The following is a 23,255-nucleotide window of genomic DNA, read 5'->3' on the forward strand; positions in this document are numbered from 1 at the left end:
CCAAGAGGCGCTGGAGAAGAAGCAGCGGGAGGGGCGGATGATGAACACGAGCAGCGTGAGGTTGGAACGCGATGGGCGCGGCGAAGTAACGCTTACGACTGTGTCGACCGTGGGGGTGGAGAAGAAGCCCGGGCGGAAGAGCGGTAAAAAGTACGGTACTTAAAGTTTCCCCAAACACCCTGTTCCTTTATCCACTCCATTCCATTCATTTATACTGAAATTGTCATCCCATAAACTTTATTTTATTCAAACACATTCGCATTCCTTCTCACTCGCAGCGCGCAACGCGCGCAACGGAGCCCACTTGTCCTAAAGTTGTACGCCGCCGAGGCGTGCCGCGGTTTAGCACGGGTGCATCTTACACGTGGACACAGAGATAGGTTATGAAGAAGACGTGACAGGAGCGGAGGTATAGCACTATATAGAGAGAAGCACTGCTCAAGTAGGCACTATATGGTGACCCCCTCCCCCCCCCCCCCCCCCCCCCCGTCTCGGAATCTCAGAGAGTAGAGAAGTCACAGTTGCTTCTGGTTGTCAGAAATACGCCGAGCCACTGATCACGAAAGACGAGGAGCAAACGATTTTCAAACAATATAAAAACAAAAGGTTTGTTGCATGCACTCCGTTTCATGGTACAACTGTTCATTCAATTTATCACAATGCCGAGTTTGCTTAAATCATATTGCTCAGCGAAAAAAAGCAAAGCGCTCAGGCTCAGAATTCTTCCCGCCCTACCCATCGATACATAAGAATCATGTCAGTGAAATCATTCATCCAATTTATCTACGGGAGCCCACAACACCTCGCGACCGCAAATCCCCCCATGCAACATCGCTCTCCTTCCCATCCACTTGATCTACGGCTACCACCACCTCGGAAATAGTCGGCAAGAGCTGACTCATCCTCCTTTCATACACCTTCTTCTCATTTTTCCAATACTGAAGAGGGGGGAACTTTCGACGCTTACTTCGACGGGGCTGTTTACCATCGCCTCCCTCTTCTGGCGTTTTTTCATCCTTTGGTAGATAAACAGACGATAGCCCAAGGCGTTTTAACTCGCCACGTGATGCATCCCGCTTAGCCGTCCCCTTACTTCCGGACTTCTTTCCGTTTCGCGTTTTAGATGTACGCGGTTTCTTCCCACGAACGCGTTTCTTGTTTCTTGTCGAGATGTTCTCTTCCCCGCTTGGCTCACGTCCATGCGGTTCAACGTCGACTCTGGTTTCCATTAATGTCGCGTTTCGTTGCCTCGAAAACGACGACACTTCATTGTCCGAATCAGTCGCCCGGACTTCATCATTTAAACTTGGAACGACTTCGGTCGTAGTAGTAGTAGCTTCAGGCTCTGCTTCGTATTCGTCATCGGGGAAGCCCATGTCATCGACCCCAAAGTCTTCATCATCGTCCATTTGTACATCGGGAACGTCCCCGGCAGCATTAACAACCTGCTCGTCTTCTGCTTCATGCTGTGTGTCACCTGCAGTGATATCTATCGAGGGCCTGTCGATACCTGAGGTATCGGCAATGGACAGCTTATCGGCAATGGAACGCTTCTGCTTTGTTTCGGCAGCAAATACTCTGTCAGAAACCGGCAGCTCGTTTTCAGGGACTTGTACACCCTCAAAAACCTTCTCGACCTCATGCTCCATGGTCTCAACTAGTTGCATCGCTTCATCTATTGCTTGCAAAGCGCTCTCTTGCACAAGATGAGGCTCTTTTGCATTGCTCTCCTCAGTTTGCCTTGCGGTCTTGATTGTCGTTTCCCCATCCTTCTGTTTTCCAGAAGTTATTCGAGTTGCGACCTTCCGCTCATTTCTTCGACTGAAAGCGTTGCCTGAAATTGCAATGCTTGCAGGAGCGGATTTTCGTAGCATCCCGCGGGAAGGAGCAGTCGGCAGCGGGCTCGAAAGCTCTTCGGAAGTGTTCGGGCTTGGCATTGACTTATCAGGTGTGCGGATCTCATCCTGGAAATCTCTTGTGTTGCATTGTGATGCTTCAGGACCACCGGTCCATTGGACACCGGCGTCTATCTTCTCCCTCTTGGGAGGTACATTCACAGCGGGCAGAATCTCAGCAAAGAGGGCATCCATCGCTCCGTCAATGTCCGCTGCCGAACACTGAGTCCCGGCGCCACCTATCTCAGGCCGAGAGCAGTTCGCGATAACCAACTCGATTGGCCTTCCAGCAACTTCACAGACGAAGACCTCACTTCTCGAATGGACCGCCGTGTGAAATCCGAGAACATTAATGCTGCTGAATGCGACGCTTTTCCTAGATTCACGCATCTCGACGATGCTGCGGCGCTTTGCCTCTCGAACGTCCGCTGGAGATGCCATAAAGTCCCTAGCAGTGAGTTCAGGCTGCACACCTGTGCTTACTGAACAACGTCGATAATGAGCCATCCCAGCTATCGATACTCGGGACATGCGACGAGAACTTGGTGAAACCGTGGATGCATACCCATAAACCAGTTCGCTGCTTGAACCGGCTGCCTCAGAGCTCTGCTCGCTCTGATCCTCGTTCTCAGTCTTCGTGTCGAGATTCCCAGTATTGTAAAACTTTGAATTGTGCGTCCCCTCATTGTGGTCCCTTACCACTGTATCGCAGGTCTCGTCGTGGATTTCGAGCGATTCATCAGAATTCTTCGAATTCATAACACTATCAACAACGGTGTCATGAGCAGCTGGGGTTTGTTGCGGGAAAGAATTCTCAAATCCTTCGGAAGTTCTGCCTTTAGCTTGTTTTGTGGTCTTGACAGCAGACGGTTTCTCCACCGCAACTATGTGTGATTCATACGAAGTTGTCGAAGCGGCGAGCTTATCAGAGCTTTCTTCGAGATCCTGCGCGCTTAAAATACTGTCGCGGTCGGACTCAAAGTCCGAATCAGTGAGCTCTGAATCGGATCCGGGGATGCCTGGAGGTCGGGCATATCTCATCTCCACTCCACAAACTTGCAAAGTTTTCGGCAGCTCAGTATTTTCTTCATCAGGGGGGAGAATGCTTCTGGGCCTTCGATAAGCGTCGCAAAAGTCGCCCAAGTTTTCTAGTCCATATTCATCACGCGCTAATGCGGGAATTCTTTGGTAGAGGTTGGCGGCTTCTGGAGCATGGGACTTCAATTGAAAATCCCATTCGGCCTTTGTTTTAACGGCAATGGGCTGCAAAGGATCCTTCGCAATAGCTTCGGTGAGTAATGCGAACTCAGTAAAGTCATCGAGGGTGGCCATGTTTCTCAAGCGGTGAACACGCCAATGCTAGCAATGAAAAGAGAGGGTCTGAGGGAACTTGACGAGAAGAAGACGGACTTACGGTTGCTGTGAGAGGCCGTATGCCTATGAACGTTGTGCAACTTGCCTCGCTTGTGTGGTTTAGCTTTTCGTTGTTTTTCATACTCTTGTAGATACGAAAATGATGGATTCAGGTATGGCTTGTGGAAGGGCGGGAATGCTTCATTTTACCTGCTGGCTTATTGGACGATTTAAAAATTTAAAAACGGTCCGTTTGAAAGTGATTTCAGATGGCAATTCGAAGAGCGCACTGTAATCCAGGCTTCTGGGACTGTAAAGTTAAGGCAAGGCTGGGATATGAGAATGGCTCTATTTCTTCGGCTACCGTAGGCTACTTCGTGGAGGGAGCCAGTTGCTCTTGAGCAGCACTTCATCCTACAACGATTGGACTGTTTGCGCACGCACAAACTTCAAGAGCAGAGGCAATGTGCCCTGGCGAAGGTCATGCTGCAGCACCGCAACTTTCTGTCCGCCCGGTTTGTCCTGTTTCGGAATTCTTTCCATGTATCACATCGACTGACGTGTGAATTGCAGATGCGTCTGCGTTTCCACTGTCCCAGCGACTTCTATCGTCAAACTGGAGTCTTCTAAGAGGCTTGCACCATACAAATGGGCCTGCTACAGGCCATTGCCCTTGAAGCTTTGAGCGAGTATTGCCCGGGTCTAGATCTGGACAGCTTGCGAGTGAATGTCCTCAAGGGACGACTAGAACTGAGCGATGTCGCCCTGGGCCCAGGACATGTTATTGCGGCAGCGGGGTTACCATTTCGCCTCACACACGGCGCTATTGGGCAGCTCGGTTTGCATATCCCGTGGGCTTCCATTTACTCTGCACCTGTAAAGGTCAGTGCTCATGGAGTGGAGATGCACTTCTCGGAGGTACGCTTTGCGGAAACTCAGAAGGAAGTCTTCGACGCGTTTCGCAATGAGAGCCGACGGGCGAAGAACCGGATGCTTGCAGAGGGGGAACATGCCGAGTCTGCAGTAACCAGAGCTTTGCAGAAGCTCTTGCCCACATTTGTACATCGCGTTGAAGCAGACATTACGGATGTGAAACTAGTATTGCACTTTGCCAGTGGAGAAGAGGCCTGCGTTACTCTGCAAGCGTTTACCGTAAGCCCCGTGGATGTGGCTGGACCGCAGGCTCTGGCGAAAGACCACGGGGCTCTTGCAAAGCAAATTGTTTTTAAAGGACTTTCGGCATCATTGCTGGGGGACTCCAGAACCGTGCTTGCGATATCAACCGATCTGGTCATCCTTCAGCTGATGCTTAGTGAGAGTATTTACGAGGTCAACGTCTTGTTGTCGGACGAATTGTCTCTTGCACTTGACTTATCGCTAGATTTATTTTTGTCTTGTCTACGGGCGCGCATTTGTCGCTGGAAGCGTGCGGCATTGTACGGCCGCCCTCACGAAACAGTTTCCGCAAACTCGCGCTCATGGTTGCAGTACGCAGTCCGTGCCATGTGTGGGCGACAAGATATTGCGCGTTCAGAGTTGTCTGTGGATATATGCCGTCGAGCAACTGCGTCATTCCGAGATTACAAACGTCTGCATCTCCTTCGCTTGCGAAATGCCGATGCTCTCAGTGAGGACGACGAAAAGCAAATACGAAACCTAGAGGATGTTTTGGACGCAGATATGATATTGCTATTGAGGAAAAATGCTCGCGCTGATGTGATGGCGGAAGAAGTATCTGCTTTTGCCACCAAAGAATGGCTAAGTTGGGTTTTCTTTGACAGGCGCATGTCCGAGGAACGAGAACATCTCTCAGGGGAAATCCGTAAGTCGCTATATGTCGTTGGCAGGCGAGAGCGAGGGGAACACGACGTTGGAAAAACGCCTGCAGCACGATCCGAATCTCTCCAAGCGTTGACGCGACCCTGGTCACACTTGAAGCTTTCTTTTGACGTGAAGGGCTTCTCCACAAGCCTGACAAATTCAAAAAGCCGCGTGGGGTCTTTGACTCTTAGTGGCTTTCAATGTCAAGCGATGCTCGATTCTGGTCTGCGATCTTACGAGACGACGCTCATAGTCTCTGACTTCGTATTGAGAGACAAAGACAGCATCATCGCGTGCCGTGGAAAAATTTCCGGCGAAGTCCAAGATAATTTAGACACACAAGAAGGTTGTGCGTTTTTCCAAGCAGGGTTTCGGCGAGCAGCGTCGGGAAATGATATTTCTGCAGAGCTGAAAATCGCGCCGTTTGTTTGTTTGTTAGCTGTGAACCGGTTCTTTTTTTACTCTGAGCTCGTGGGAGCAATGAGTTCATTGATCAGTTCTCCGCCTCCCAACTCTTTGGCAAATGTTGCCGAAGCCAGATATGGAAAAGCCAGTAAGGCTGGCACCCCTCCACGTTTGGCCTTCCAGATAGCCATACCGAGTGCTGAGGTGCTCGTTGGCTACAGGCAGACGATTGCAACAACGGTAGAGGCCCAAAAATGGTTTCTTATCCATACACATACAATTACCCTCTGCGTCACTGATATGTTAAACGGATTTCATATGACAGGAAGCGTCTGTGGAAGTATCCAAGACGTCCCTCCGTCGGAATTTAAACCCGATGTTCGAAGAATGTTGCAGGTTCCGGGGAATGACTCTGTGCAAAGTGGAAAGTGCTTGGGTGTTTCTACGAGTGCTGTAATCAAACTTAGTTCTAGTAGTTTTTCTTTGCAAAGCGAGTTACTTCAAGCAAATTTGACATCAGCTGGGGTGCACGATCTTGTGTGCATATCAAGGAAGGCCCTCGAGCAGTTAGTGGACATCCATGTCGATAGCGGGAGGCACACCCTGGTTAATGTTCCCTTGAAGAAAAGCTCAGATTTGGAAGCAGGCAGATCTTATCGATTTGCGGTTTCCAGTCTGACGTGCAGTTTTCATGAGTTTTCAAATGCTTCAAGTTCTCTGCTATCTGCACGCCTTGATGTCTCGGAGCTCTCAATAACCTTGTCAAGAGAATCCGTTGTCGACGCCACTGTGAAGCAAGCAAGATTTTCTGATATTTTGCATGGAGGCCATGCCTTTGTTTCAGGGAGCCCACGACATGCTTTTGGAATCCATCTTGAAAGCTGTGAGAGGTTGCAAGGAAAGAGAATTGACTTTGATATTAAGGTAGCATCTGCTTTTATCCTATTGAAACCAGAATCCCTGAATGTCGTGGTTTTCATCTTGCATCGAATGACGAAAGCGCTTGCGACGGAGTCATCGAGGACGGGGGCCATGAAGCCTGCAGGTATGCAAAACGATTTCTCAACGCCATCCTTGTCTCCCAGAGTCCCGTCCCGCACGTCTGCGTTTTTTCGAGACTTGCAATTAAGATGTCTATGCGAAGGAAGTGATATAGTCCTTTGCACTCAAAACGTGTTCTTGGTGGAACATGCCGGGACGTGGAGTGGATCTGTACATAGCCTGGAAGGCAGAGATCACACCGAACTCTCGGCAGTCCACAACGTGTTTTTACAAAAGGTGCCTACCTCTCTTCCGTGGCCCTCCGATCGCAGAGCTTTGTCCTTCAATATTACTCCGACTTCTACAAACATTAACATCCATTCCCTTCAAGCAACTGTTGTACGTTCCTCGATTGAACGCCTCGTGGGTATGTGTCAATTGCTGACAGACTCAGTTGAACGTGCCGCTAACACCTGCAAAATTGCTCCGGATGTCGATGCGGCACATGATGAGACACCTGTAGACCAACCACGCCGACATTCTGTTTCTATCCAGGGCGCTGAGGTCACCGTTCGCCTTCCTGTTTCATTGCATGGAAATGGTTGCATTTGCATTGAAACGTCTCTTTTGACAACAACCTTTGGATCTGATGCCTTCGTTTTGTCGCTTCGGAAGGCTTCAGTCTTGACGAGAGGTTCTGTGCTGGAGCAAACGATTCTATCGCCGGAAATACACTTTCCACTGCATCAACTTCGAAATGCCCGGTAGTCGTCAGGGGCCTGGACCTCGATGTGAGCCACGCTGGCAAAGCTGACTTTGGCACATCAGAATTAATCCACCAGCAAAGAAATGACTGGAACATTCAGGTCCTCAGCAAAGCTGCTTTCTTCATCACTGCAAGCCAAATGCGTCTAGTGCAGCTTCTCCCCAGAGCCTTGAAAAGCACTGTACATTCTGCAACGGAACCTGGGACAAATCACGCTACCAAATCAGCTGACACCAAAGATCGCTCAGACCACAAACCCCATCCGGTACTCATCTCGAGCTTTGAGCATTCTACCCTAAAATTGCAGACACAAGCTATCTCTGTGGAAATTCTGAACGATGATGACCGTGGTTCTGTAGTATCTACAATTGCTTTCCTGGAGATGGATCCCATTCGCATGTCCAAACGGAGCGCGTGCGAGGTAAGAAGTGAGAACACTGAGATGACGGTGACAAGGTGCACCATACTTTGCCGGGCGTTGCGACTTGAGGATAGAGATTTCGAAGTCCCAATTCGTCTTCGCGAGGTCATCAGCACGCGACGCAATAATGGCAACTTAGACAATGAGTATGAAGCTACGTTTGTTTCAAAGACGGATCATGCTTTGGCCATAGAGAGCGTTTCTAGAACTGACAGATATGGGGTAGAGAAGTCTTCGCTAAGCATTGAAGTGAAAGGTCTTCGAGTGGTTCCATCACCGTCTCTTTACGAACGTTTGAATCAATTCCTTGTCAGGAGCTCTGTCCCTGTACGAAAAACAACACCAGGACGCTCCTCACGCTCCTCGCTCTCATCTAAGGATAGAGATGAAGTATGTGAAGACAGTCAAATTGACACTGTAACGAGTGCATTCGAATGCTCTTTAGAAAACCTCACAGACCCACTCATGAAGGAAGAAAAGGCCGTCCAGAAGGTCTCTGTGAAGTTTTCTGACACTGCGATTCAGGTATATGGAAAAGGCCGAAGCGTGTCGGAATCGTCAACGATAGTTGCCATTGGTACTCTGAAAACCAACCTCTTATTCGCAGCTGACGGTCACTTGCTTTCAGGGTCAGAAATTCGGTGCAAAGAAACACTTGTTTCAATGATAAAGATACCAGAGGAAGTTGTGACTACTGAAAAACATGCTGTCAACCTTACTGATATTGAAGTGTCGCAAAGAGTACAAAAACACATCGAGAAGAGTACCAAGTTTCTCGATGGCCTGAATCAAACAGGACCCTCGTTTCTTAGTCACCATTTGACAGTGCCAAGCAAGCGATTGCGGTGGAACTTCTTCAGGCAAGACAGCGATGTCCACCGAGCAGAAGAACTGGTAAAAATTCCAAGTGCAGCTCTTCGCTTGCCTGGGCGGAATTTGGATCGTCTTACTCTTCTGATCCCGACCGTAACTGTAGAAACACACATTCAGTCTCTGTTACATTTCGCCCATCTCATGTCTCGATTAGAATGCCTTCCGAAGTTGGATTCGAATTCGGAGATTATTCTTTCGCCGCTTCAGCTGTCGGTCAGCAACATATCGTTTCGAATCAGGTTACCCACAAGTGCAGGCGACGATCCGGAAAATATGGGACACTTGAAACACGTCTCATTGCGTTCTAGATCTAGCATTGAAGGAGTCTTAGGTCGAAATTTGTCTGGATTGACAGCTAGCGTACAATTGACAATCGATGTGTTTGATGAGGAACGAGGCTTGCGAGATCGCATTTGTTCGCTTATTGGTGTGAGAATAGAAGGTCATTTCTCTGACGACATCTCGATTTCACTTCATTGTGACAGGCTCTCGAGAATTGTGGTAAGTCCCTTGACCATTCGGGCAGTTGCATGCCTTGCCTTCGTTGCCTCGGGGAAGGCATCAAGGCCGAAAACCGTGAAGAACAAGCCTGCGTTTGCATCAGGAGTAGGGAAAATGAACGAGTGCAAATCGCATGAAACTAAAGTTATAAACTGGACCATAGCCTTACGGGGAGTCGCATTCTGTTGTATTGCAGAGAATCCTCGTATCCAGTTACTCAGACTGAATCTCCGGCAGGTTTCAAGTTCAGGGCATTTTTCGCTGCCTTATTGCGAGAAGGGGAAGCTAGAACTGAAAGTTCTTGATTTAGTCCTGGAGGACACATTCTCGTGGAGACTATATGGCGCTCAGGACCCTACCGAAAGCTCTGTCCATTGGACAAACATTGCTTGCGGGATACGAAATCGTCCAAGACACAAATATTCCCGGTACGCAAGCCAAGATGATGACTGCTCCGTCACAGATGTCCCTGTTCTTCTTTCCCAATTTTCGTGGCATCACTCCTTCAAGCATGTATATGCACATGTGCAGTCGAGAGGCTTCGAAATCAATCTTGACATGGCAATTGTTCCTCTTTTATCTTCTTGGGCAGCCTCTTTAAGTGAATCAATGAATAGGTTTCGACCGCAGTGTACAGAAGATCTCAATATCAATGAAATCCACAAGCAGGAAAGGCATGAATTTCTCATTGCGGTTGACCAACTGGCAATCGGTCCTATTGAGTTGGTCATTTCTACAAAAGCACCGCCCCCACGTATCCGGGACAGCCTCTTACATCGGGCTTTTATTTGGCTGGTTGGTTCTGAATCTATCTCGGGAATCACTCTCACAATTCCTCGAATTGTTCTCAACGGTGAATTCTATGATTTCGATCTTTTTGTGCAGCATCTTCAGAGAGTGTACATCGAAGCCTTCACATCACGACAAGTAGGGATGCAGTTGCTCTTGCAAACTGCAAGCTTCTCGCGTCTCGCAAGAACTATATACACTTCCTTTGTCCGGCGAAGGGCAACCAATTTGCTACAAACTGTGGATCTGGGTTCGAAACAAGTAGCAGCTCTTCCCTGGAAGAAGTCGCGCGGTCTTTTAGAGGCAACAAGTGAAGCACTAAGTATGCTTTCCACTCATGATCGCGTGAATCCGTCTCACGAAGCCACATCAGTGGCTCGCAAGGCGGATTCTCCGAATTCGGAGACACCCTACGGAATGGTATGGAAGCGGTAGTCTACAGCTCTTCTTTCTATATGACTGACTTCAACTCGAGGCTACATGTCCAAAAGTTATTTGGTTCGACGACAGCCGGAGTAGCCACGCGGGCAGGTTCTATGCAAAGGAAGTGTTTCCATCCATCATCTGGCATGTCCGACAAGGCAGCGGCTTTTTCAACATGTGGATTCCAAACGACTGCCTCTGGCATATTCTTCTTGTAAATGGCGAGATTTGCAGTGGATAGATCGATACGATCGGGAGCGTCAAAATATACACGATCTACTTCCTTTCCGAAACCAACTTTGCCTGCCTGGCTCTTGATTTTTGATGCCAGATTTGTCTCCGTGTTGTCCTCGTACGAGAGTCCGTCAAATCCATGTAGAGTAGTTATTTGAGGATCACATGTAAAGTAAGAGTGCAGGGCCATCGTAAAGCTGAAGGCCTCGCCGTTCGTATTTTTGTTAGTCACGCTCATATCGAGAGCAATAGAGTTTCCATCGGATGCCAGGGTAATGATGAGGGCAAGTTGGAATGAATGCGGCCATTCGCTGTTTCGTGTCTCATCTGTGTCTGCAAGAACAAGACGAGCAGCGGCCCCGCTCTTCTGCTCGAAGGCTTGATCAAGAGACCATATCATATTCCTCGCAAAGCCGTGTTGCCTGAGCGGCCCCTTCTTCGCAAACTGCGGGAAGCACACCGGAATTCCTCCCCGAATAGCTTTGCTTCCATCGTAAATGGCAGTCGGCGAGGTATAGATCATTTCGCGACCTGCAGCATTCTTCCAACTTGTCACATGAGCTCCGAAATGGTGCACAACAAGGGCAGACTGCCCATCGGCTGACAAAGTAGTGGTATTCATGACGCAATAGTTAGTATACGAGAGTGTGGAGGAGCTTGTGTGCGTTGTGGTACTTCTGAAATGCGAAGTATACTGATGCTCCGTTAAAAGGAAGACGAATGCCCTTTTTGTTTTACCCTGATAGAAACTACCAGGTAGAGAGAGCGCACTGCACACAGTGACTTCCACAAGATTCACCGCGCCCCTCTAGCTAGTGGATCGAAAAAGTTATTGAATTTAACGCTCCCAATAGAAACAACGTTTCTCCGCCTCGTCAGCTTTTCATGCATCAGCATGTGTCGTGCTGCAAGCCCCGAACGTACGTCATTTCGTCTTGCTACAGCACTCAAGGGTGCCGTAGTGCTCGTACTACGTGTAGCAACCAGTGGACATCACCGCTTCAACAAGGAGTTACGGTCGAAATGACACATATTTCTACCTGCTTGAGGCGGTCGTGCTGGATTCAAAGCAAGATCACCGCGCTATCGTCAGTCTGTACAGTATCATCAAAACGAACGCTGTCACCGAGTTCCCCCTTCATCCATTTTTGCAGTAGTCGTTTTTCGTTTCCGAGTTTGATTAGAGTTTTCACATTTACTATATTTTGCAATTCATGCAAACACAGGACGGGAATTTGCCATTGAAGTTGCAGGTGCGTGACAGGCGAAAATGACAAAACTACATTTGCTTGCAGGATAAATCACAAGAAAAGTAAACAATTAATTGTGGCTCTTGAAGTTTGAAGGTAAAGGGGTCGAAGTAGAAGTACTTCTCTGACATGCTTCAGTATGCTGCCACGGCGGTTCCGATTTTGAAGTAACGTGATAGCATTTCTGATCCGATCCCTGATGAGATTATGCGGTGCTTGTCCTACTCACAATAACTCCTAACAGTGAAGAAAGAGTTTCAGAATAAGCATCTCTTGAGCATAAAAGAAAGATGTTCAATTCTATCTCTAAAGACTGCAGTGTTTTCTTTCATGTGAGCAAATGTGATGAACAAGTTGTCCAGAGTGTCGAAATAAAAAATAAACTGCTGTGCACAGATATATGGTGCTCTGTCGGATGCTCAACCATTTCAAGAACAGTGCTATACTGTATCTGAAGCGACTCAAATATTTTTGAAAAATGTTCCAACTTTCCTCTGGACAATCTCGCTTCTTCTACTACTGCTACTGCCTAAGGGGATATGACATCGTCCGTATCGCATCCGGTTTTTAGTTGTTGTGTCGAAATCTCTTGCACCAGTCCTCGCAATACAGCCATCAATTGCAACTTTGCATGAGTTGCCTGCTTGTTTGCTTGAATGCGCACGGATTCCTCGTTTCTTAGTTTTTGCAATAAATCATACATTTCATTATCCAACAATCCAATAGCATCATCAACATTTGATGAGTGAGTTTTCTCAAACTTAAGGTTAGTGGCGTTTTTCTGTAAACCCGCTATTCGTGTGCTGATATCTTTGATATCCTGTATGTACCCATCGGTGTCATCCTTTTTTGAATGGATGCGACTTTCTAACTTGGAAATCGCATTTAGAATGTTTGGTATTTGATAGATTGTTTGTTTTCTAACCGCTTGGTTTTGAAGACCGACCACGTAGATGTCATGGTTCGATATGAAATCGTCTATGTGACGGTTTTCCTGCTCCGTTTCTTCTAAGTTGGCGTAAATTGGATGCGCAAAGACCGTCCTGTTCTCACTCGGATTCGCAATATGAGCCTGAGCTTGTGAGAGGATATTATCGTTCCGCTCATCTTCGTATTTTTGTAGCAAATCGTTCAAAGTGTCTAACTCAAGGCGATATTCCTCAATGTCACGCAGGACTTCAGCGTGCTTCAGAGCTTCTATGGCAATTTCTAGTTCTCTTTCATTTGTCCTGTCGCCACCTCCCATGTTGTTCCTTACATCAGCCACCCATTTTTGCGCACAAGAAAGCTTGCTTTTATGACCACGATATCACGCGAATATATATCCAAAAACAGAAGTTAATTTAAGCCCTTTGTTGGTGCACCACTCTGGAAGATAAGCTTTGAGTTTCTCATACGCTTCCTGGCAGGTATCAATCTTTGTCAAGAGCTGCTTGGTTTGCATTGTGTTTTTCACTTCCAATGACGAGAGTCGGAATTTGCAATTGTACATGCAGTCGTCACATGCCGCAACTTGTTTTCGGCATTTGAAAACCTCGTCTCCGTTGAGAGTGAAGTATACATTGTTTGCTCTCAAGGTTTCGTGGGGGAAAGTCCCTGCTGGTTTCTCACTCGAACGGAAAAATGTTTGCCCAGGGGAGACAAGCACAAACACGATAGATAAGAAAAATGCGAGCATAGCAGACGTAGCTTCAGGTTCAGATGATAGAGTCTCAAGGGTTACTAAAGTGTTGGATGAAATAATGACAGACTAGTTCTATATGCTTTAATGGTTTAAGAGAATTGCTGTCTCCTTGTAGACGCTGTGCCATAGCCATTCTTTGATGTCTCATGGAAAATCACCGGGACTCACGTTGTCTAACTCTACACAGTTTCCTGGACAAAAAAAGCTATTCTAAGGGCTTTGTAAATATTATCCCTCTGCTGAATGCAAAGTCACTTTTCTTCGGCCTGCATTGAACGGTCTTTCATGCTTTGGGCTTGCATCAATCCCAAAAATTGATATTGAGGTCCATTCATTGATCAAATTCGTTACTGATATGAATGAAACAGATCTGTGGAGATAAATTCTGAAAATAGTTCTTCACAAGTGCGCGAGGTAGCGGTACACAAAAATCAATCGAGATATGCCGCGTAAATATGGTTTAAAACTCTTTTTTGCTTTAGCCGGCAAAACAAAGGTCAACAGACTTCTTGCATTCTATCCCTTTCTTCGCACTATAGTCGACCCTACGCATTAGTGCCGCCCCGTGTAAGGACTAATAATACGGCACTAATTCGGAGCGGCACAATCAGATGGCAGAACCACTACCCGGCCAGAACTCTGTTATTAGAGTCTGTTGTTGTTGCCATTGACCCTGTCTCTCATGCCTAGCTTCTAGAAAAGCTCGTTTTGCGGACCTCAAGTGCGATAAGGCATTGCTCACATCGCACTCCACACCCAGACTCTGCAAAGACCCAAACAACCTTGCTAGCACTACAGCACTCGGTACGGCCCGCCTCTCCGTAATTTCACACTCGCCTTCTGCCACACAATCATCCATCATAGCATCACTGGCAGACTGATTCTGTAGCTCTCCGCCATAATGTATTAAATCGCAAGCATCACTAATAGAAGCTTCTGCCACAAGCTCATTAGTCTCGATCTCAATCCATTCCTCCACATCGCAGGGTGCAAAGTCTTTGTTCCGAGCGTTGTAGCTGTGTTGGTCACAATTTGTTGGAGTGAAGGAAGAGAGCGTTTGATGTTTCGGATGTTTCGCTCTGAATTTTGAACTGACGCATAACTTTGGTATTCGCATTCCCGACCTGCAGCAGATGCCCAACCTCGATTTTCTGTGCAATCGTACGGCGCGTACGCTTCGCTTTGGCGATCTTTTCAGGAATCATGTTTGGTCTTTGAGTGAGGTGCCATCACCAATTGAGTCTTTGAGCTGAGGCGCATGAGGAGTGGGCGATGACGACGTCGTGCATGACACGTGGCAGGACCTGTGTCTGCAGGTTTTTTGCGGCACTAATTCGAGGGTGGCAATAATGAAAGCGGCACTATTGCGCGTCCCCCCCCTGTACAAAGTTTTTGCCGCACGTCCATGATAACTCTGCAAAGTACTCTAGAAGTGCGTTTTGTCCCACTGCCTTTCTGGGCGGGAAAATCCAAACGCCATCAAGCCGCGGTCTTCCTAAAATCCATTTTTTTTGACTGACAAATTCGTTGGTGCATTGGGTTCAGTGGTTCTTTATCTGTGGAGGGCAAGATGATCGATGTCCTCCGTGAATTGCTGCACTTGTACCATTCTTATGCAGGACTGAGAGGATCCTGGACAGCGCTTTTTTTTTATCACCTTTCGGAGCCTAATTTGATGCTGCACAGATGAGGTGACGGCATGTATATGCTTTGTGTATCATTTCCGCATTTTCAGGTTCCCCGGTGATCTCATATTGATTGTAACATATAATGCGATGTTATTGCCAACAAGGGAATCCTGGCAGATGTCCGAGGGGCATTGAAACTAAGCGATAAGTGCAAAGGTGAGGAATTTCTGTACAGGGAATAGTGTCGGACTCGCAAAGGTTCTACTGGATTGCTTGAGGCCGTCGGAAAAACCTCAGTTCCGTGCCTTTCCCAGACTGAATTATCGCAAAGGATCCAATAGGGAGGGGAGCATCCTATTTGTGCCAGGGGCTCGCAAGCCTCTTAAACGGAAACAGTTTAGAACCACTTATCTGCGCTGCAAAAATTTGCCTCATAGAACCTGACATGGCATCAGGGGGCAAGTATGAGCAGATCCTCAAAAGCAGAGATAACTCATGCTTATGTCCTCCTCAACAAAGACAAAAACAAAGAAAGAAAGAGATGAATGTGAAAGTAAGAATCGCCGACTTCTCCAACTGATAAACGGGGGTTGACATTCTATGGACGCGCATGGAAGTATTATCCGTTTGATGATAGGCAAGTGCGGAAAAATCTGGACTTCACTAAGGGGTGCACCGATGCGTGAACGTCAGTTCTTCCTTACCTCTTTACTGTGGGATATCGCTACTACATATACTGTGCACATCCCTCTCCACCCGTCTCCTGACCAGGGGGCACTCCCTTTCACCACAGGTTATGGTCCCGTGGCGCAATCTGCTGCGCACCGATGCTCAACGCAAGTGATCGCGACTTCAATTTTATGAGTAATCAGAAGTATACAGTATGGTCAATGAATTGGAAAAAGGGGCTCCATGGCGCATTCGTAGGTAGCTGTCACACGTAGTAACATGACAAGTATCTCACACCTCTGGATTTGGAATTCGTGTCGGTCATGTAATTTTACTGTACTGCGACCAAAGACCCCTGCAGTTATTCGCAGGTCACCCTGGCACCCTCCGAACATCTCCCTTCTGTCCTGAACATCAGATCCGACAAAGCACGAACTTGTTGAACTCAAATATGGGATAGTAATGAATATCGACTGCACACTTTTCGTGGTCTGCCATTGTTGGTGCCATGCCCAGCATCAATGAAAGCAGTATTCTGCCAGGCATAACGGATGCATCCCTCCAAAAAAAGTCGCAAGTTGCCTTCAGAACCTCTCTGTGCAACATAGTTGCTACTGTTATTTCACTTTCTACGTTGCAACAGGGCCCCTTTTGTATCTGGTCTACATAAGGTGACTGATCAATCGAATGGAGAGGTGAACGGCTGGTGAACTGTTCGTTGCTTCATTTCTTCCCAAATCTACTCGACGTAAGTGGACATTATCACCAACCGTCGCCGCACCCCGATGATGATTATGGTTAACTCTATGCTGGTTCCTTTGTGATGGGGCCTTGCCTCGCTGACACAATACCACCGGGTCTTTACCTACCGCCACTGAGGGATGCTTGATTCGCGTCAAACGGCCTGTTCATTAGAAGAGTTGTTCTGACCATACATTTTTATGCCTTTGACGCTGAGCTACCTCCAGGGATTCAATCGATCGTTTCTGAATCCTCCTCACTCTCTTTGTACTGCTACTCTGCCGTGGTAACTGCCAGTCTCCCATCCTCGAGAGCCCCGAGGAGAGTGGCCAAGAAGTTGCCCATGGCCTGTAGCCAGCGATTAAAGCTACAAGCCCAATGGTCGCTTGCAAAGAGTCTTTACATTCGCCAGGTTCCTTCACTTTCTATTTCTGTGCATACAATGAGCGCTACTCGCTCGGAAAGCATCAAAACGCTAAATTCTTCCCGGATAGTTTCGGGTCCCTCGGCGGCCGTGCGTTCGCCGCAACAGGAGAGAAGGGTTGTCGTCGTTCTAGATCCCGACTACGTTTCATAGCAGGTGACAGTCCTTTCGTGCTTGGAGATACTTGCCGCTTCATCTTCTCATTCTTCATTGCCTTATTCTTGCGTCTCTCTCCAGCAAGCATTTTTTCGAGCCTCTTTAGGCTTCGTTGGAGATTCTCTGAGCGCTTTGCCAATTTTCCGCTTCGCTGTTGGAGGTCGATATTTTTTCGCGCGAGGGCGTCAGATGAAACGGTTTCTGCGCTAGTGTTTTCCTTGTCTCTTGAGGTTGATTCGATTTGTTCGGAAAGCTTCGAGATGGCGGTGTTGGCCTTATGTAAAGACTGTACTTTGTCCGCAAGATTATTGCTGGCTTCTTGCAGCGCAGACCTGAGCTCCTGCACATCTATGTTACGCTTCGCAATCGATGCCTTGAGAGATGCCCGTTCGCTATCCATGCGCGAGGAGTCTTCCGTGACAATTTCAAGTTGAGCTGCTGCTGCGTGTAGCTTGCCGCGCATTTCTTGTAGTTGCAAATTTCGAGACTCCAATTCTTCCCTCACCATTTCGTTCTTAGAAGAGAGCTCCGCGCAGGTCCGTTTGATTTCCTCTGTTTGCGCCTCGTACATCTCCTTTGCAGCCGCTACGTTGCACTCACCATCACTCAGCGCTGTTTTGAGACGACGTGCTTCCTCTTTTGCGGCGTCGGATTCATTCTTCACTTTCTCAACAAGCACCTGCAGCCTCTCGATTTGTCCTTGACTGTGCTCTGCTGCGGATTCACTTTGTCGCCTGGATTTAATTGCCTCGTTCAACTCCGTTTGCTGAATGGTGAGTTTCCCGAGCAATTCGTCTACAGTAGCAGCACTCTCGGTGGAGTTTTTCACAATGGTTTCCTGGGCAGAGTGCACATTTGCTTCTAGAGCGGCGATGGAAACATCGGCTGAGCCCAATTTGTCCTTTAGCCTAGTCGCCAAGCTGATTTTTGATGACAGATCCTCGCGGAGTTTTTCAATCGTCACGTTGCTCTCATCGTAAACTTCCTGTTGGCGATGCAATTCATCTTCCAAATCCTTCTTCTGGATAAGTGCGAGTTCGTGTGCATTTTTAGCAGCCTCAAATCTCTTCCTGATTGAAACAACTTCCGCGTTCTTCTCCTTCAGTTCTGCTTCCGTCTTCTCCTGTTTTTGCTGGCTCTCTCGCCGACCGGCATCCAACTCGCCTTCAGCGACTTCTAGCTTCGATCGTAGAGAACGGATCTTTTCGTCTTCGGCCTTGGACGCTTCACTGAACTTCTTCTCATACGTCGCGGTTGCTTCTCTGATCTCAGTGACATGACCATTAATCAACGAAATCTTTTCTGCCTCTAGCGATGAAACTATACTCTTCAGATCGTTAACCTCACCAGCATACTTTTGCACGAAACCCTCTTTCTCAGCCAGTGATGCTTCAAGAGCAGCCTTGGCTTGTTCGAGCTGCAAAGCAGACCGCAATTTTTCTTGAATTTCGCCTCTCTGCGTTTCGACCTCTTGATTCCGGACGTCAATATCAGCGTTCAGAGCTTGTATTTCGTTCACGGAATGCAACAGCGACGTCTCAAGGGCCCTTCGCGATCGCTCTAATTCTTCCCACTCTGTCTGAGATTTGTTCCTGTCTTCTACCCATCCCAGCTTTTCAGAAATATAGGAGACAATCAGGGCATGGTGTGTCTGACCAAGGGACTGAAGTTCGACCGTCATAGATTTCCTTTCCAGGCATGCGTCATTGAGCTTCGCTGACATCATAGCCAGATCATTTTCAGATTTCTCGACTTCAGACTCCAGTTCCTTTTGTCGCCCCTGCACAGAAATCAATGCTACTTCGGCGGCCCTCTCTTGCTGAGCAAGTTTTTGGTCCGCGATCTCAGCAAGATCACGGAACTGCTGAGCACGGTTGTTTGACTCTGCTTCCAGCCGCGTAAGTTCGGCAATTTCCTCATCCTTCTTCACAGAGCCCTCGTTTGTTGTACTTGCGATTGACTTAAGAGAAGCAATTTCTTCTTGCAAGGTCTTCCCATTCTCCTCAGCAATACCAAGCTGATTGTGTAAGCTGTGCAATTGCTCTTGAAGCTCTTTTTCGCGAGAAGTAGTCATTTTAATTTCCTTCCTCTTTTGCTCGAGCTCCTCCTTAGTTTCGTTGAGGACGCGGTCCAACTCCCTATAGTTATCTGACGAGACTTCGTTCAACTTTCTCTGGTGGTCAAGTTCTTTGGTAATGGTGGCCAATTCTGCTTCAAGATATCGCTCAGCCTGCAAGTGTTCCTCAAGCTCCACAATATGCGAGTTGATTTGAGACTGCAATTTGGTTGGTGAATGCGGCAGAGACTGCGGCATGACTTTCGTGAGACCGTTGTTAATGTTCAGGGTGAAAAGTCTCTCGACGAGAAGCTGAAAGACTGTTCTGGACTCCTCCTCCGACTTCTGGCTCTTTTTCAGTGCCTCAGAGGCGGATGCTAACGTTTCTGAGAATTCGCCTTGGGCTTGGGAAAATGCTCTAATGAACTTTTGGTTTTCATCTCCTGCACGTGACAGCAGCTTGTCAGATTGAACAAGATTTGCCCTAAGCTTGGAGTTCTCAGCTCCCAAGTCTTCCATCTGAGTGCGCATCTCCTTCAAATTGTTGTTTAACTGTTGTAGACGCGTATCCTTCGCCTTCATGTTTGAGTCCTTCAGCTCAATCTCTTGCTTCAAAGCGATTTGCTCACCCTCCCGTGCTTTCGACGAGAGTCCAACCTGCGCACGCATTTCTGCTAGCTTCAGCTCCGTATCACGAAGTTTTTGCTGCGTGTTCTCAAAATTATCCTTCATCTTCAAAATTTCGTTCAATCGATCCTGTGTCTCCCTCGACGCGAGTCTAGAATCGTCAAGTTCTTCTCGTGTGACTGCAATTAATTTCTCCTTGCTTTCACCTTCCGCTCTCAATTTGTCCAGTTCCTCGTTTAGAGCTTCATTGGAAGCATGCAAATCAGAAATGTGCTCGCTAGCATCATCCTGAGCGTTTTGAATGGAAGCGACGGCGTCAAGCTTCAATTCTTCAACACAGGCTGTAATGTCGTCCCTTTCTTTGTAAATAGAGCCGAGGCATTCGGCAACCTGCACTTTCTCTTGTTCCAATTTCGAGATTGTTTCGTGATAGACCAGGGACTTCTTCGTCCATGCAGCTTTTTCTTCGTCGAATTTCTCCAATTTGGCTTGGCATTCTGCTTCACGGGTTACATGATGCGCTATATCTGTTTGCAAACTTTCGAGCTGGCGGTGTTGCTCTTGGCACGTTTGTTCTATTGCTGATAGCCTGCTTCGATGTGCGACGCATTCTGACGTTGCTGCTTCTGATTGTTCTGATGCTTCGTCCATTTGCTTCCTCAGCTCCGATATCGTCCGAGCGGAGATGCTTTCCACTTCGTGGAGTTTGGCTTGGACGACTTTGTAGGACCCCTCAAGAGCAGTAAATTCTTTACGAGACTTGCTGATAGAGTTCCTGAGGAGCTCCAGCTCTGTTTCTTTTTCCTCCTGTAGATCTTGCAATTGCTGTTCTAGAGAGACGCGATGATTCGCGTGCTCCTTCAAATCCTTTTTCAGTATCTCCAAAGATTTTTGAGAGTGATCTAGGGCGCTTTGGAGCGAAGACATGGCAGCATCTTTCTCTTCCCCAACTTCAGACTCCTTTTGCTCCATCTGAACTCTGAGCAAATGTACTTGTTCATTCCAGGACGCTTCCGATTCTGAGAGTGATCTCTGGAGACCCTGAACTGCATTCTGAGAGGCTTCGAGCCTTGACAAGACTGCCGTTTTTTCCTCCTGTGCTCCGAGTAATTGCTGTTGAAGGCCTTCAGATTTGTGTGATAGCTCCTGTATTTGGTTCTGAAGTCTAGAGACCTCATCTGTATGGAGCTTCTCAATTTCTAAGACTTCCTCGCTCTTTGCAGTGAGAGCCGTTTTGAGACGTACTTGTTCACTGTCGCTAGTGGAATTGATGTTCTCCAACTCTGCATGGAGCTTTGCTAACGACGCCTGGGTGCTCTCCAACTTATTTTCGCTGTCGAGGAGCGTTTGCTTGGTATTTTCGAGAACAGCCTGCGTCTCTGCGGCGCCAGCTTTGAGAGAAGAGATTTGAATTGACTTTTCGTCAAGCGAGCTCTGCAATTGAGCTACCTCTGATTCCGTCGATTGCAAGTCATTCTCAAGATTACTACGTTCTAAATCGTTATCAAGTTGCACCTCTTTGAGACGAAGCTGTAAATTGTGAATAGAAATATTTGCGTCTTCAAGCTTTGTCCGTAGTATATTGCATTCTTCCGTAGTCCGAGACTGTAAGTGTTGGTCAAGTTTGTACTTTTCGGATACCTGCACAACCGCTGCTTCGTGGGCCAGATTGGTCTCTTCAAGTTTTGACTGGAGGCTTGATACGAGGTCCTCCTGGGAAGCAAGGTTTCGCAGAGCCTCTTTCTCGCGAACTCGATATTCCTCTTGAATACGGGCAAATTCCTGTTCCCGTTCCTCAACCTGCTTCTGGCCCTCGGCGACCTTGCTCTCCAGGCGGGCAATCAGGTCCAGCTTTTGCGCAAGAGCGTCTGCAAGTTGATCGCTTTTCGCAACAAGATGGCCTCGTTCGCCGTCAAAGCGAGCGGCAGTGGCTTCGAGCCTGGACACAAGGTCGGCTTCTGCTCGCTTGGCGTCGAGAACGGCTGTCTCCGTGTGGGCACATTTTGCTCGCAGCACCTCGGCCTCACTCTCCGTTTGCATGAGCAGGGTTTCGAGCTTTGCTGAATTGGATGTAGCCTTCGCCAGACGCTTCTCCTTACGTTTGATCTCCTTCTGGAAGATTGCAACTTGAGAGCGGAGCTCCGAGACCTGGCTCTTCGCGGAGTCCAGATGGCGAGAAATGTCTTGTTCGGACATGATGGGAGTGTGAGTGCGGGCCGGAGGCGGCTCTGTTCCGGCTTGGGATGGTAGACTCTATCTGTTTTCCGACAGAAGAGGGCACGTGATGCGGAAGCTTGCCGCTGGTTCAGCAACCCTTGCAACTCTCTATGCTGCGGAGAAGAAACACGGTTATGGGAGGGGGTGGTGGGAGGTGGAGAGGTGAGGAGGGGGAAGGGTGCGAAGGAATTGTGGGATGAGGAAACAGAAAGATGTGAGTCGAAGGTCGGAGGAGTGAAACGGGGGAAGTTTGAATTTTCAAACTTGAGCGAAGCGGCAAAAATTTCGAAATTAGTGGGACTGGTTGTAGATAGCCAATCGTAGCAGTGAATTCCGCATCTAATTCTTGGCTCTCTTGCGACATGTTGACACCACGTGTAATGTTGTGCAGGACGGAGTCCCAAGGGAAATCTGGTTTTGTTCATTTCGGGCACTGTTGACAGTGTTTGACATCAAACAACGCTTTCGAAAGGGCAGGGGGTGAGGTGCAAAGCAGGGTTTGAATCAGAAGCCCTTCTCTATCATCGGACGCACAAGATGAGCAGTTATTGTGTCTGTTTGTCGGGTCCCTCGCAGAACGCGGGTCCCTGGGAGACGGTAGAGAAGCGGTAAGCAAGCACGGATACGGTGACACAAAGTAGAGTGAGGATGTCGTAGCTAGTTTAGTGTTAGTGCAATCTATCCAACTACAAGGCACGCGGTCAAATACATAGGCGTCCAGCGGCAGCGAAACGGCGCTCACGCGAAACGGTGGATCACGAGCCCACGAGGTCGGCGTCCTCCTCTGGCACAAACGAGGGCGCATCTTCCAAACCTTCTGCCCAGGCCGCGGCGACGTCAGCCACCTGCGCGCACTTGGCCTCCTCCACGCTCTCCGCACACGTCAAGACATCTTCCGCGGCGGCCTCCAAGCCACACGCAAGGCCAGCGCCAACACGAGCCAGGGCGCCCAAGGCGTCGCTCTCGCGCACGGCGTCCTGCGGCACGGCGGCCACGAAGGCTTGTGCCGCCTCTCCAAAGCTGCGCAGCTCCTCGGCGAGCCCGGGGGCGACGCCTCCGTCGACGGCGACGACGCGGCGGTGGTCGCGCAGGGCGCGGGCGGCGGCGCCATACGCGTCCTCCGCGGCGGCGAGAGAGGCGCACAGGGCGGTGAGCGGCGGGCGCGCGGTGGCGTCGAAGCGGGCGTTCGCGCGGCGCTGGGCGCAGCGGGCCGCGACGACGCGCAGGCGGTGGGCCTCGTCGACCAGCGCGGCCAGACGCGCCGACAGCGCGTCCGCCTCCGCGCACGCCGCGGCCTCCTGGCGCGACAGCTCGACCAGCGCGAGGTGGTTGAGCAGACGC

The 23,255-nt window shown here is 48.7% G+C and overlaps 5 protein-coding genes across 5 annotated transcripts; 2 read left to right on the top strand and 3 right to left on the bottom strand.

The window, feature by feature from the left end:
• Nucleotides 1–779: 779 nt before the first annotated feature.
• Nucleotides 780–3,227, bottom strand: CHC_T00004202001 (hypothetical protein). The gene has a single exon (XM_005715508.1). It carries the CDS (start codon nucleotides 3,225–3,227, stop codon nucleotides 780–782), a length of 2,448 nt encoding a protein of 815 aa, XP_005715565.1.
• Nucleotides 3,228–4,238: 1,011 nt separating this feature from the next.
• CHC_T00004203001 (hypothetical protein) lies at nucleotides 4,239–7,223 on the top strand. The gene has a single exon (XM_005715509.1). It carries the CDS (start codon nucleotides 4,239–4,241, stop codon nucleotides 7,221–7,223), a length of 2,985 nt encoding a protein of 994 aa, XP_005715566.1.
• Nucleotides 7,224–7,360: 137 nt separating this feature from the next.
• Nucleotides 7,361–10,240, top strand: CHC_T00004204001 (hypothetical protein). Its single transcript, XM_005715510.1, has one exon. It carries the CDS (start codon nucleotides 7,361–7,363, stop codon nucleotides 10,238–10,240), a length of 2,880 nt encoding a protein of 959 aa, XP_005715567.1.
• A 16-nt stretch (nucleotides 10,241–10,256) lies between these two features.
• On the bottom strand, nucleotides 10,257–11,084 carry CHC_T00004205001 (hypothetical protein). Its single transcript, XM_005715511.1, has one exon. The coding sequence runs from the start codon at nucleotides 11,082–11,084 to the stop codon at nucleotides 10,257–10,259; it is 828 nt and encodes a 275-aa protein (XP_005715568.1).
• A 5,817-nt stretch (nucleotides 11,085–16,901) lies between these two features.
• Nucleotides 16,902–21,893, bottom strand: CHC_T00004206001 (hypothetical protein). Its single transcript, XM_005715512.1, has one exon. The coding sequence runs from the start codon at nucleotides 21,891–21,893 to the stop codon at nucleotides 16,902–16,904; it is 4,992 nt and encodes a 1,663-aa protein (XP_005715569.1).
• Between the last annotated feature and the right edge of the window lie 1,362 nt (nucleotides 21,894–23,255).

This window comes from Chondrus crispus, genomic scaffold (genome assembly GCF_000350225.1).
Source record: "Chondrus crispus Stackhouse genomic scaffold, scaffold_219, whole genome shotgun sequence".
Taxonomy (NCBI): domain Eukaryota; phylum Rhodophyta; class Florideophyceae; order Gigartinales; family Gigartinaceae; genus Chondrus; species Chondrus crispus.